The sequence below is a fragment of the Microtus pennsylvanicus genome, chromosome 1 (assembly GCF_037038515.1).
Source record: "Microtus pennsylvanicus isolate mMicPen1 chromosome 1, mMicPen1.hap1, whole genome shotgun sequence".
NCBI lineage: Eukaryota > Metazoa > Chordata > Mammalia > Rodentia > Cricetidae > Microtus > Microtus pennsylvanicus.
In genome coordinates this window covers 185,706,769-185,719,325 of record NC_134579.1, presented here as the reverse complement: position 1 = coordinate 185,719,325, position 12,557 = coordinate 185,706,769, and the positions used below count along the sequence as shown (strand labels likewise).

Genomic DNA, 12,557 nt, shown 5'->3' with positions numbered 1-12,557 from the left:
CCAGGATCCTCATTTCTTTATCTTCATGCCATACCACAAACCCTTCACTCAGACACTCAGAGTCATCCCCCAGTCTTCCATTTGGAAATCTCCCTCTACCTAATCCCTCCCATAAAATATAAGATTATTTTTTTCCGGCAGCCATCATTATTTTTGGCTAGAGCCTTCGGGTTACATGATTGGACTTTACAATGACCATAGTTAAAGGTGTCAAAGAGCAAGCTGAAGGAGAATGGGGGAAAGAATGCCCAATATTTGCTTCTTAATGATCAACATCCTTTATACAGATGCAATTCAGTAATTTGCATGATACCCTGGATGAAAATAATTTTAAGGCTCCATACTGAAAACTTCATACACTGATATGTGAAATTGGAAGTGTTTATATCAACTTTATTAACTCTGTTATATAAATCATAGTCAATTTTAAACATATTCTTATTCTCAGTTTTATCTGTTTTGAAGAATTTTTACAAAACTGTAAATAACCTACCAAGTCATAAAAGTGGCAAAACATGGGTTAACAATAAATTTAGGTTTATGACCCAAATAAACCCCATAGCAATATCTTGATGGTCATTTATAAACGATTCTCACATTTTATAACACTCAGTGTTTTAAAATCATGTGATTGTCAGTGACGAAGAATTGCCTTACGAAATGTTTAAATATTTTTGCCAAAAATGAGCAAGGTTTGTCCCAAACATGTTTTTATTTTAAATTCCAGAAGGCATTTAAATACACACTTAAACACGTGTAACATTTTGATGACATTTTTAAAAATCCAGAGATTGAGAGACACATATTTGCTCCAAAACAAGAATTATAATTCCAGAATCTTGAAACTGAAAACATCACATGGTGTAACTTCCCCTCTGCATAGCATCTTCTCCTCAGGGACACCTGGCCAGTTGTGCATTTTATCATCAGGTGGACATTTTAGAGACACGGACCTCCTCGTCATTCTCCAACTCTTTGGAATGAGCGGTAGGGATGGCAGGGCAAACGGAGCAGGATTCCGCTTTGTGTTGGAGTAGACCCTTCCTATTCCTCACATTCATCTATGGACCAAATTCAGAAAGACCGTCATCATCCTTTTCATGTGCTAACCCCTTGAGGTCTGAACATGTCTTATATTCCCTTTCTTTTCCCTTATTCTTCAATAAGATGTCTTCCCATGGACTGAGTCTCCCGTGAACATCTTTCCAAATCCTTAACCGCTGCCCCACTGCCTGTGAGTTTATCAGTCAGGTACACAACTGTGTTCATTTTGTGTTTCTATGTGGATGTAGATGAAAGCCGTCCTTTCTGCCACAGTCCAAACTATATATTCACTCTAAAACTGCTGCAATTCACAAGGGGTTTGTCATCCTCACTCCTGCACATTTATAAGAGCACAGTACGTTTGCAGAAGAGAATGAATCATTTAACATCTGGATATGAATAATACACTAATTTCCTGCAGGCTCCATGATCCAGGTGTGGAGATCTCTGAAACGTCTGGACCTGTTATTTACCACGAACCAAATTTAGACCAATAGATTATCTTCAGACTGACTGAAGTTCTGACATCTTAAATTGTATGTTTTTCATCTATACAGGCAGCACAAGAGAACTGTCATACCACGAGATTGATTTCACTCACTGTCCAATATTCTTGGGAAACTATTTATCCCTGAGTTGAAGAACACATACTGTTATGCTTCTGCTTCTATATATTAATCACCTAAATATCAGAGACCATTTTATTTATTGCTGTGCTGAAAGGTATATTCACTTTGCCTCAATCACTCTACTTTTTTATATTAACAGGATAGTGAATTTTTTTCTTTATAAAATCAAACTTATTAAATCACTGATATCCACACCTTAATTAAATATTCTATAGAAAGTGTGCAATGTTTTCAAGAAAAAGGAGAGGCAAATAAATCAAACCTGCTTAGGGTTCTAATTCTGCTATGGTAGTGGTTTCCAACCTTCCTAATGCCGTGACACTTTAATATAGTTCCTCAAGGGTGTGGTGACCCCAAGCTAGAAAATTACTCATATTTCTATTTCATAACTGCAATTTTGCTACAGTTATGAATCATAATGTAATATTTAATATGCAAGTTATCTGATAAACGACCCCTGTGGAAGGGTCTTTTCACTTCCCAAAGATGTCGAGACTCACAGGTAGAGAACCACTGTGTTACAAAGTCTAAACACACTGCAAGTCAAGTCAACATCCTTAATAACCTAGTACTGGTCTATAACGGAAAACAGAAATCCTTCACAGTTAGTGCCAGGACATGAAGGTCATTGCTAGAACATATAATCAAAACCAGAAAAGTTGATGGTAGCCAAGAACGCACTTTTTGTCCAACCAAATTCAGTGACCTTACTGATAGGCAATATCAAAAGGAAACCAGCCTTCTAAAAGGAAAGGAAAGAGACCCTGACACCCTGGAAAGGAAATGTGAGCATAAACAATACTGGCTACACGTTTAGTTTCCGAAAATGGCAATATTCTCATCAGTTATGAGAACTCTTGATGCTACTACTCCAAGCCTTGTATTTTAAATTAGTCCTGTGGGGATAAGGATAACTGAATAAGAAAACAGATCTTATAATTGTTATATGATTTCTTCATACGTAAATTAAATTATAAGGCACCTGCACTAATTTAAGACATCATAAAATATATTTTAAATATACTTTTATTATTAGCAAATTTAAATCACTTATCCTGGAGCCAATCTCAAAATATATTGCAGTAACTATAACAAATGACTATAGCGAAGACATTAACAAAGCCAGAAGGGATGGATCCTTGGGTAAGGGCGCTTGCCTAAGCCTGATGTTATAAATTTTATGCCCAGAATCTGGACGGTGGAAGTTCTGACCTCTCCAAAGTAACCTCTGACCACTACCACACATATGCCACGGTCGTGTGTGCACCCCACCACAAGAAAATAAATAAAAAGATGTAAGAAGAAAGCATGGGGGAGAGAGAGAGAGAGAGAGAGAGAGAGAGAGAGAGAGAGAGAGAGAGAGAGAGAGAGAGAGAGAGAGCGCAGAGAAAATTCCCAGGAACTCGGCTGCTGACCACAAGGTTGAAGCTCTGCCTTATTCTCAGTGGAGGAGAGTGCACAGACCCAGCCTATCTCTCCCAAAGCCCAATAGTGTTGAAGTACCCCACCTGTTGCTAATCCCAGTTGAAGAAAGGAAAAAAAGTTAAATGTAGCATTTTCAAACCAGCAGCCAACCATGTTTCCCCCAAAGCACAGTCTCAAGTAATTCTATTATTTATACCACACTGACCTCATTTCACCTCTGCCAAAATAGAAGGAAGTTATCTAGAGAAACTGGAAGTCATTTTTATTCTCGGAACTATAATCAGAGGCTACGGTGATGAGCTTAGGGTATCTGTTCATACCTTCTTAAACAGGAGTGTGGGAACTGCCGAGAATAAGAACAAACAGGAGAACTACCAGGCATGGCTTGACCACCGCTAATTAATAGACAGAAAGTTGTATTCGAAAACTCTAACAGATTCAACCTCCTCCCGCTTTCCAAAGCTTTTTTCCTGTAGACTTTGCACTTTCCAGGGTAAGTACTTTGAAATAAAGTTCACTTGTTTCTGAAAGGCTTTTTATCTTGATTCGTGGTTTTCTTTTAGCTCTGGGAAATGTGTCCTGGATCAATGTGTTGTTACAAACTATGTTTTTTGATGCTGTGTGTATGCATCTTGTAAAAATTCTGATAACTCTTCAGACTCCCAAGCTTTACAGAAAGATGTGCACGGAAACATTAAGATGTGATGATAAGAGTGACTTAGTTGCACTGAATATAGTTGTTTCGCAAAGCCTCTGAACGTGCCTCTGAGCCCCTGGTCTTCAAACACGCAGAGGTCTAGTCCATATTTTAAGCGAGAGGAGGTTTTCCTACTGTGAGAATGAATGTGTTACCCATATACTAAACTACTTTATATAAATAATTGGAAACACGATCCTAAAGTTAAAAAAAAAAAGTACTTTACTCAAAGGTCTAAGATAAACTACAGGTCAGGGAAGCCTTTCTCTGCAGGAATAGAATCCAACTTGATGAAACGTTTTCTCTCAATTGGAAGAAGCCTGCCCTGGGACTTTAGAAAAGTTTTCCATATACCAGTTTCCAGGACTTAGAGCGCGAAAAATAGCAGAAAGAGCTTGGTGTCCCTACTGCTGGAGGTAATTCCCCTGCACCTCCCACTCAGGGATCTGACCGTGAATTTGCAGAAGTTCCGGTTACTTGTGCTAGAAAGCAAAGCATACGCCCTAAAGTAAAGCAAAAAAGTGGTCCCCAGCCAGCCGCTGATCGCCAGCTGAAGTCAGTTAGAAGCAGCAGTCCCAGGAAAGGGCGCCCTGGACGGTACCTCTCTGCTGATGCACTGCGGACTGTCGCCTCTGCTGTGATCGCTGTGCCTGGGAGCCTTCTAGTGTCCCCCAGAGCAGGAGCAGGAGGAACCCCGCCGCCGCTGGCATCGTGGCCGGAGCAGATCCACTCCTCAGGAGCTCACGAAGTTGCTGCCTCTGGTCCGCCCAGGCTGGAGTGAGCAGCTGAGGGGGGCGGGGGGGGGGAGGGGGAGGAGACAGCCCTCCCCAGCTCTGCCTCGCCACCGCCCAAGGGTGGGGGGGGGGGGGGAGAAAGGACAGTCCCCACCCCTTTCCAGGCCTGGGCCTTTAAAGGGTCCTTGGTTGAAAGGACATTTCTTCTGAGTGTTTCCTTGGTAGGGGGAAATCACGCCTTATCGCGACGTATCCAAACTTCTTTAGCATTAAGAAAGTAATTGACACCAAGCCTCTTTAGGGTCTGTGAAATCCCTCCAGATGGAAAACATTATCTCCCAGAAAGCCGTACAGTTAGAAACTTTTGCTACTCACAAAGTCCTGGCAAAACGGTGTGCAGCTGCCCTAGGTCGAGGTGACCCTGGACTGTCCCAAGGCCAGGGTGCTAAGGAGTTAGGAAATTGAGGTTGCCAGTGGGGACGCCCCTCTTGGGAGGTGACTGTCTAGGCAACAGCAGGGGGTGGCCGACTAAAGCTGTCTCAGTTCTACTGAAACGTTTCTCATCACTCCACTAGTTGGAAGCTGTTGCTGTACTCAGGGGACGTTATTAAAAAGGGATGAAGTGTCTGCAAGGATTTCTGTTTTTCCGTTATGGCTGCTTCTTCCCTTTAACTCAAGAGAACAGTATTTTGTTCTTATGTCATTGGGTTCAGATGGCCACTCCATACGAGGTTGTTAATGATAAGGTGGCTCTCAGCAAGACCGCAGATAGCAAGTTAATAGGTTTTAGGAGGATATTCTTTGCGTCAGTGTACCAGGGGATCAGGATGCCCTCCTCTTGGTCTCCTAAATGGGCCTCTCCTTTCTCTCTCTCTCTCTCTCTCTCTCTCTCTCTCTCTCTCTCTCTCTCTCTCTCTCTCTCTCTCTCTCTCTCTCTGTGTGTGTGTGTGTATTTGAAACAGGATCCCACTATGATCTGGAATTAAGAGATATGCTTGCATCTGCCTGTCAAGTGTTGGGATTAAAGCATTGTTTTATATTAGAAATATGATTGCAGCTTGTCTGAAAGTAAAAAATTTGTATTTACTAATGTTATAGGATTCAACAATTCACCCAACTGAGACAATGTTTTGTGGATTTCCACTTCACTAATATCCGTGCAACATTTCCAAGACTCGTGGAAATGACTGATTGCAACTCTATATGATGTGGGAGTCCTTGTGTTAGTATGTCCTGCTTTGCATACTAAAGAAGTTTATGCATACATTTCCATATTGCAGTAATACAGTTATGCATGTGGATTATTTTCCTTTTTAGTTTATAGTTAAGATGTATGCATTTTTAAAATGCTGCTTAGAAGTTACAGTATTTTCAATCAATTTCCTTTCAGTAGAATAGGGAGTAACTCTCATAAAGGATTGATGAGAATCCACACCAAGATTCTTTCCTCATCAGGAAAGCTTCTAGAGGCATGTCTAAGCTTCTACTTTTAGATCTGTGGTTTCTTTCAACTATATTGCGGTGCTGTTTGTGGACAAGGAAAAGGTTTAGGTAAGGGTTCTCTCTCTCTTTCTCTCTCTCTCATATCAAATGAGGCAACATTTAATATGAATGGCATTATCTCCTCAGCTGATAACTGGTCTCTCCCCCGCCCAAAATAAGCTCACTGTGTAGACTATATGCATACATATTTATCTCTGTCATAGCTTGCAACTACAGCTTTAGAACAATCTTCATAGTTAGGCAATATAAATCCTATACTAGTTTCACAAAGCAAAACATTTAGCTATTCTAGGTCTTTGGCAGTTATGTGTAACTGCATGCATAAAAAATTTTTTATTGATAAAGCTGGACTTTTTACTTTATTGTTTTAGAACTGTTTTATATTCATATAGAAATTAATCAAAAGTTAAAAGGAGTGTGTGTGCATGTGTGTGTGTGTGTGTGTGCATGTGTGTGTCCTCTATTTCCAACTTCCTCATCAAGGTGACCTTGTTGCAACTGAAAGACCCAGGCTCTCCCAGTCATCACTCGGACTGCACAGCACATACATACTAGGTTGCTACTACACACGATTATGGATTTGGACATAATCCATGCTATGTTGGGTCATTTCATTACTCTAAAATTACTCCCTACTTTGCCAACTCATCTTCCTTCTCATCTTTCAACCCCACTCTCTGGCAGTCACTGATTCTTTTAAGCCTCCTTCTTACTTCCAAGCTCGGACGAGTCTTAACATCTGTTATGAACATCTATGCACAGGTATTTGCATGCACATAACTCTTCCGATCTTTGGGACCCAGGATCACAATTACCAGGTTGGATCATGAGAGTATGTTTGATTCTATAAAGTGCACAGCACTAACTCAGCGATTTCTACTGCTGTAAAAGAGATAATAGGGACTTTGACTACAACTAGGTTGAGTCTACAAATTAATATGGGGGAAACTGACATCTGAGCAATACTGCAACTTCCATTCCAGAAGCAAACCGCGACTCGGAAATTTATGTTTTTAACATTCTAAGTCATATTTTGAAGTTTTCAAGTACATGTGTCTTGAATATACTTTAAAAACTTTAATTCTAAATGTTTCGTAGGTTATTGAAAGTCTAATGTTTAAAGCGGTTTAGTCTTCAAATGTCTATACTAATAACAATGCTACTGCTTTGGGCAAATGAATCAAATCATTGTTTACAGAATTATACTTTATACAAATAGGCAATATTACTATCGTTTGTTTGATCTATATCTCTGTCATGTATTTCCTGGCCATGTGGTGCTGGCAATGGTCCCAGGTGGAATGCAAATGTTGAGAGCTGATGTTGCTGCCTGGTTTCTGATCAGAATGGAAAGTTATCATATCAGCGTATGATAATAGCTAGAGATTTTCAACAGGCACTCACTGGAACAGGAAGTGTTCTTCTTTGAATGAGACTTTTGTGAGAAAAGAGTATTAAATATTCACCAAAAAATCAATAAAATAAACTCGTTTGCACATATATTAACACAATTTGTTTTATTTGTCTTTGGTTTACATTATGAATTTTGTAGAGTTAGTTTTAATATTAAATCAAATAAACCATGTATAAACTCCAAGTACCCGCAATGTGTTGGCCCTTTATATGTTTCTGATTTAGATCTACTAATTTGTGCTATTTTTGTGTTTGATAATGAAGAATACTGTATTGTGTACTGAATTTTTTAAATGTAGAATTCATGTCTGGTCTTAGCTTACACACACACATGCATGCACACACACACAACATGAACACACTTGTGCACACACACAGTGAAAGCTATATATAAAAAAATTTAAGTGAGCAATGGTTTCAATGTCTCCAAACTCCTAACATAGTATATGTTTAATTTGTGCACTCGTTTGCATACCAGAATTACCAAAGTTTGCATACCAATGCAATAATAATTAACCTGTTACTTTAAAGGAATTTGTCTGTGTACCCATGGGACATAGCACCCTATAGTAAATGTTTGCAAACTTTTTCTGATGAGGAATTGGTAATATTGGCCTTATTTAGTTACCTAGAATGTGGTCCTTCCTGAAGCAGTTCATAAAGGATTATTACAATTTCCCCCAAAATGACTGATAGAGCCCACCACTGAAGTCATAAGCCCATAATTTTCTTGATTACAATATCTAAATTCATCATTTTAAGTACATATTATGTAATTCAATTTTTCTACAAGTTTTGGTGGATTTGTAACTATTAAGAACTTTATCTATGTTGTTTATGCTCTCAAATTCAATGGGCAAGAAGTTACCATAATAGCTAATTATCTTTTAACAATAATTTTCTTATTTATTCATAGAGGATTTCTTGCAATATATTTTGCTCATGTTCTTTTCTCCCCCTCCCCCAACTTCTTCCAGATCCATGAGTATAGTAGAATAGCATTAGGAATCAATTCATTGCTTTTGTTTGTTTGTTTGGTTGGTTGGTTGGTTGGCTGGTTGGTTGGTTGGGATTTTTTCCAGTAGTGCTTGGTAATAATATAGTCTTTAGTGCCTGGCTATCAAGGCAATGTAGCACATGGGCTCCCTGTCATGGAGTAGACCTCAAGTTAAACTAGACATTGGTTGGCCACTCCCATAAGTTCTCTGCCACCAATGCCCCAACATATCTGGCAAGCAGGACAGATTGTAGGTAGAGGGTTTTGTGTCTTAGTTAGCATCCAGGTTTATCTTTCCATAGCCTAAAAAAAATATTTTTTTTAGCACCAAAGAGACCAGAAAGTAGGTGTGAAGGCTCCAAACCTGTACCAGCTTGACCTTTCTACATTCAATGAGTAGTGTGGATGTTGTCCTTGGCAATGAGGCCCTCTGTCAGTCTTCAGAGAGTAACCTTCTGTCAAAACCACCATTATCTTTTTAAATAGTTCCTTAAGGTTGTGATTTCTTCGTGTAAGATTTTTGGAAATGATGAAGTTCATCAACAATGTCTATATTTGTGCATTCATATGGCCTCTTCTGAAACAATGGCATTCTTTCACAAAGAAACCTGACAATATCTCTGCAACTTTATGTTGCATTTTCAAAGAGACTGTTAGTTTCTGCCTTCTTATTGGGGTACTCACATTAGAACTTTGCAAAACAGTAGCCACAGTCAAGACTGGTTATTTAAACTGAAATAAAATAAAACAAAATTTAATCATTCAGGTATTCAGTTTTTTAGCCACTGTCCAAGAGTCCAAATTCTACAAGTAGGTGATACAGATGCTGGGTAAACAGGGACATTGCTCTTGTCATTGAAAATTTATCATGATCTTCTAATTTATGATCTGTAGAAGAGAAAATGGCATGAATAAAATGAGCCCCACAGGCTAATCACAAAATACAGTTCTTTTCCATAAAATTTCAATCAGTTTACCCAAAGGATAATATTTTACTAGAAAACATAAAATAAACAAAAAGATTAATAGGAACAAAACATAAAAGCAAAAGATGTCTTTAAAGATAGAAATAATAGAATTTAATATATTTAACAAAATTAAGTTGAGAACATGCTCGAAGAGATAATAAGTATACTCTAGAATAGAGCTTCTCTACCTTCCTGATGCTGTGATTCTAGAGCAGTGGTTCTTGACCTTCCTGATGCTGTGACTCTAGAGTAGAGGTTCTCAACCTTCCTGATGCTGTGGTGACCCCAACCATAAAATTTCCTTTGCCAATTAATAACTGTAATTTCACTACTGCTATGAATTATATTGTAAATGTCTGATATGCATGGTGTCTTACATGGGACTCTATGAAAGGGTCATTCAACCCACAAAGGTGTCACAACCCACAGATTGAGAAACACTGCTTGAGATGAATTTATGAATTTTTTCTTTGACTTCAGTGGAGGTTTTTGCTGTTGTTGCATTCATGATGAATTTAAGATATGATATGAATTTTAAGACTGTTTGTCAAAATATTTGTGGTAAATTACATTTGATGTATGGTACGTGTATGATATGTACATTACATTTTGAGTAGTCAAAACCTAAAGTGGATTCAAAGTACTTTTGCCACTTTTTGTGTGATAATGAAAATGATATCTTCTCTGCATTCAAGAGGGAATGGTCTGTAATCTGGAAAGTACCAGGATTAGATATCTGTTCTTGATAAACACTCTATCTGAGCCACTGGAGTTTGTTTAAAAAAAAAAAAAGCAAGGGAAATGAAAGCAAATGAACCAAATAGTGACGGGAGCATGTAATGCTTTTATTCAGCCATTCATTCCTTCATATCACTAGGTGCCTGCTATGAGTTGACACTAATGCGTTACCAAATGAGTTACACTAATGAGTTGAAACTAATGAGTTACCAAACCCACTGGATATAACCCAGCTATTGCAGAACTTACATGCAAGTGGAAAAGCAGACGATAAGTTAGTAAGCAGCGGGTCACAACAAACTACAGAAGTTCCAAAGGAAAAGAGCTGGGTTAGCAGTGACTGTAAACCGACGCTTCCTAAACAGTGCCTGGAAAAGCTCTCAGAGGAGATGACATTTAAGCTGAGATGTGACAGAGGACAGGATTCCAGTGAATGCAGAGTCAGTAGAGAGGAGAGAATAGTTTGGAGATCTTTGGGAGAGGGAATTCACAAGTCCGGTGAATCAACCGGACATGAGGATTTTAGGATCCTTCTAAAGTTTCTGCCTGGAGCAACTGGCTGTCTGGCAGCATGAATGCCTGCGATAGGAAATACCAGCGGACCGCCAGGTGTGAGTGAGCTCAGTATGCTGAGGTAATTGACACTGGAGGTGTCCGGTTGGTTATTTTTAGTTCTGATAAAAGTATCTCCTAGTCATTTCATGAATGGAGCACATAGTCAAGGGAACAGATTTTTCTAGGAAGTAGAAGGATAGGTGCAGAGTAAATAATTAGAAAAGATAGTTTAACGGATGTTCATTTGCACCATAAATTAATATAAAAGAGGAATACCAACAGTAAGACTATAGGCAACTGACTGGGTAACTGTAGAAATCGAAAGTTGGATTTTCACATATAAAATTCCAAATAATCCTATGATCTAATGTAAAGATAAATTATTTAGAACAGTTATAGATGAATTAAGGAAAAGGCATAAAAATTTACTGTAGGAACTGTAAACTAGGGCTTGGGAGTAAGTAGCTAGACTAAGATGTTTTTTAAAAATGTAACATTTGAAGAAAACCTCGTCTTAGTTATGGTGCCGTAGAAAAGTATCCCTAGAGAAAACACACATAGGATATAAAGTCACAGATGAACTGCATTGCTGGAAAGGTGACATAAGACATAGCAGGAGATGGAAGAAAAAGAGGAAGGCATTCCTGAAATGGATGGAGATTAATGGAAAGTTGATTGCTTGACCATTCAAGGCGTTTTCAGAAAAATGACACAAACTATTCTGCCTCTGCATGGAATGCGAAGAAAAACCAAATCAACTGGCTCCTACTTCCCTGTTGTCAAAAAACATGCTTTAGAAAATCGGTCCCACTCTCAATTTGCACCCGTCTCGGTGCTCAGCAAAACGCATAGTTAAACCTATGTACTGCAATAATGCAGGACTCCCACTACAAAGTGTGAGATAGCAATCACACTCGTGCCTTAAAGAGGAACTAGGGACAGACACAGAGTGGACCCATCACTCAAAAGTCGCCAAGCAAGGCTGAGGAAACAGCATAACAATATGGTGCTTGTCTGGTATGCATGACACCCTGGGTTCACTCCCCAGCACCACACATACACAAAGAATGTGAAAGCAACGTACAGCCATAACTTCAACCTTCCTCTAGCCTTATTGGAGCAACCTGACATTAGGGTATAAAGGTATAGGTATAAAAAGTATAGGCATAAGCATAAAAGGTATAGGTATAAAACAAGGCCTGTGCATGGATTTGGGATGACGGGAATTTGAAGACTAAAAGATGGATAAGATTGGGGGATATAGTCATAAGGGAGAGAAGGTAAAGGGACAGATAACATTAGTCATTGCAAGGACAGGCACCATTTGAGCTCTAAGTGAAAGTGTCACAGTGATTTCTCTCCTACATTTTTAAAAAGTATTTCTGTGTGTCCAACTGCTGTGCTGAAATAGCCTGCAGCAAACAGGCATGGCCTAGCAGACCACTGAAGAAACAACTTGACCAGTTCTAGAAATAGTCTGTGGAATCTTTGGGATCTCACATGTATAATACTGCATCCCAGGCAAATGTGGATTACTAGGTTTCTTTTCATAATTGTACCCATTTAATTTCTTTCTCTTTTATATTTCTCTAGTTAGGGTGTGTGGAAAGTGGCCAGCCCTGTCTCATTCCTGGTTTTAATAAGATTGCTATATATCTAAATAGAGAGTTTTCAAAAGAAGAAATAAATGATTAAAAAACACCCTTTAAACAATATTTAATGCCCTTAGCTATCAGGAAAGAGAAGTTAAGTCCACTTTGAGATTTCATCCTACCTCAAACATAATGGCTAAAATTAAGAAAACAACTAACAACAAATGCTGGCAAGGGTATGGGGAAATGGGAACATTCATAA

General features: G+C 38.8%; 1 protein-coding gene across 3 annotated transcripts in view; it reads right to left on the bottom strand.

Moving 5' to 3' along the window:
* Lama2 (laminin subunit alpha 2) overlaps positions 1 to 4,573 on the bottom strand; it is a 579,970-nt gene extending 575,397 nt beyond the window's left edge. For all 3 annotated transcript variants that reach the window (XM_075946853.1, XM_075946864.1, XM_075946871.1), the window contains exon 1: positions 4,397 to 4,573. In XM_075946853.1, the coding sequence (XP_075802968.1) occupies positions 4,397 to 4,505 (109 nt within the window). In that variant the 5' untranslated portion in view covers positions 4,506 to 4,573. The remainder of the gene's footprint in view (positions 1 to 4,396) is intronic.
* Between the last annotated feature and the right edge of the window lie 7,984 nt (positions 4,574 to 12,557).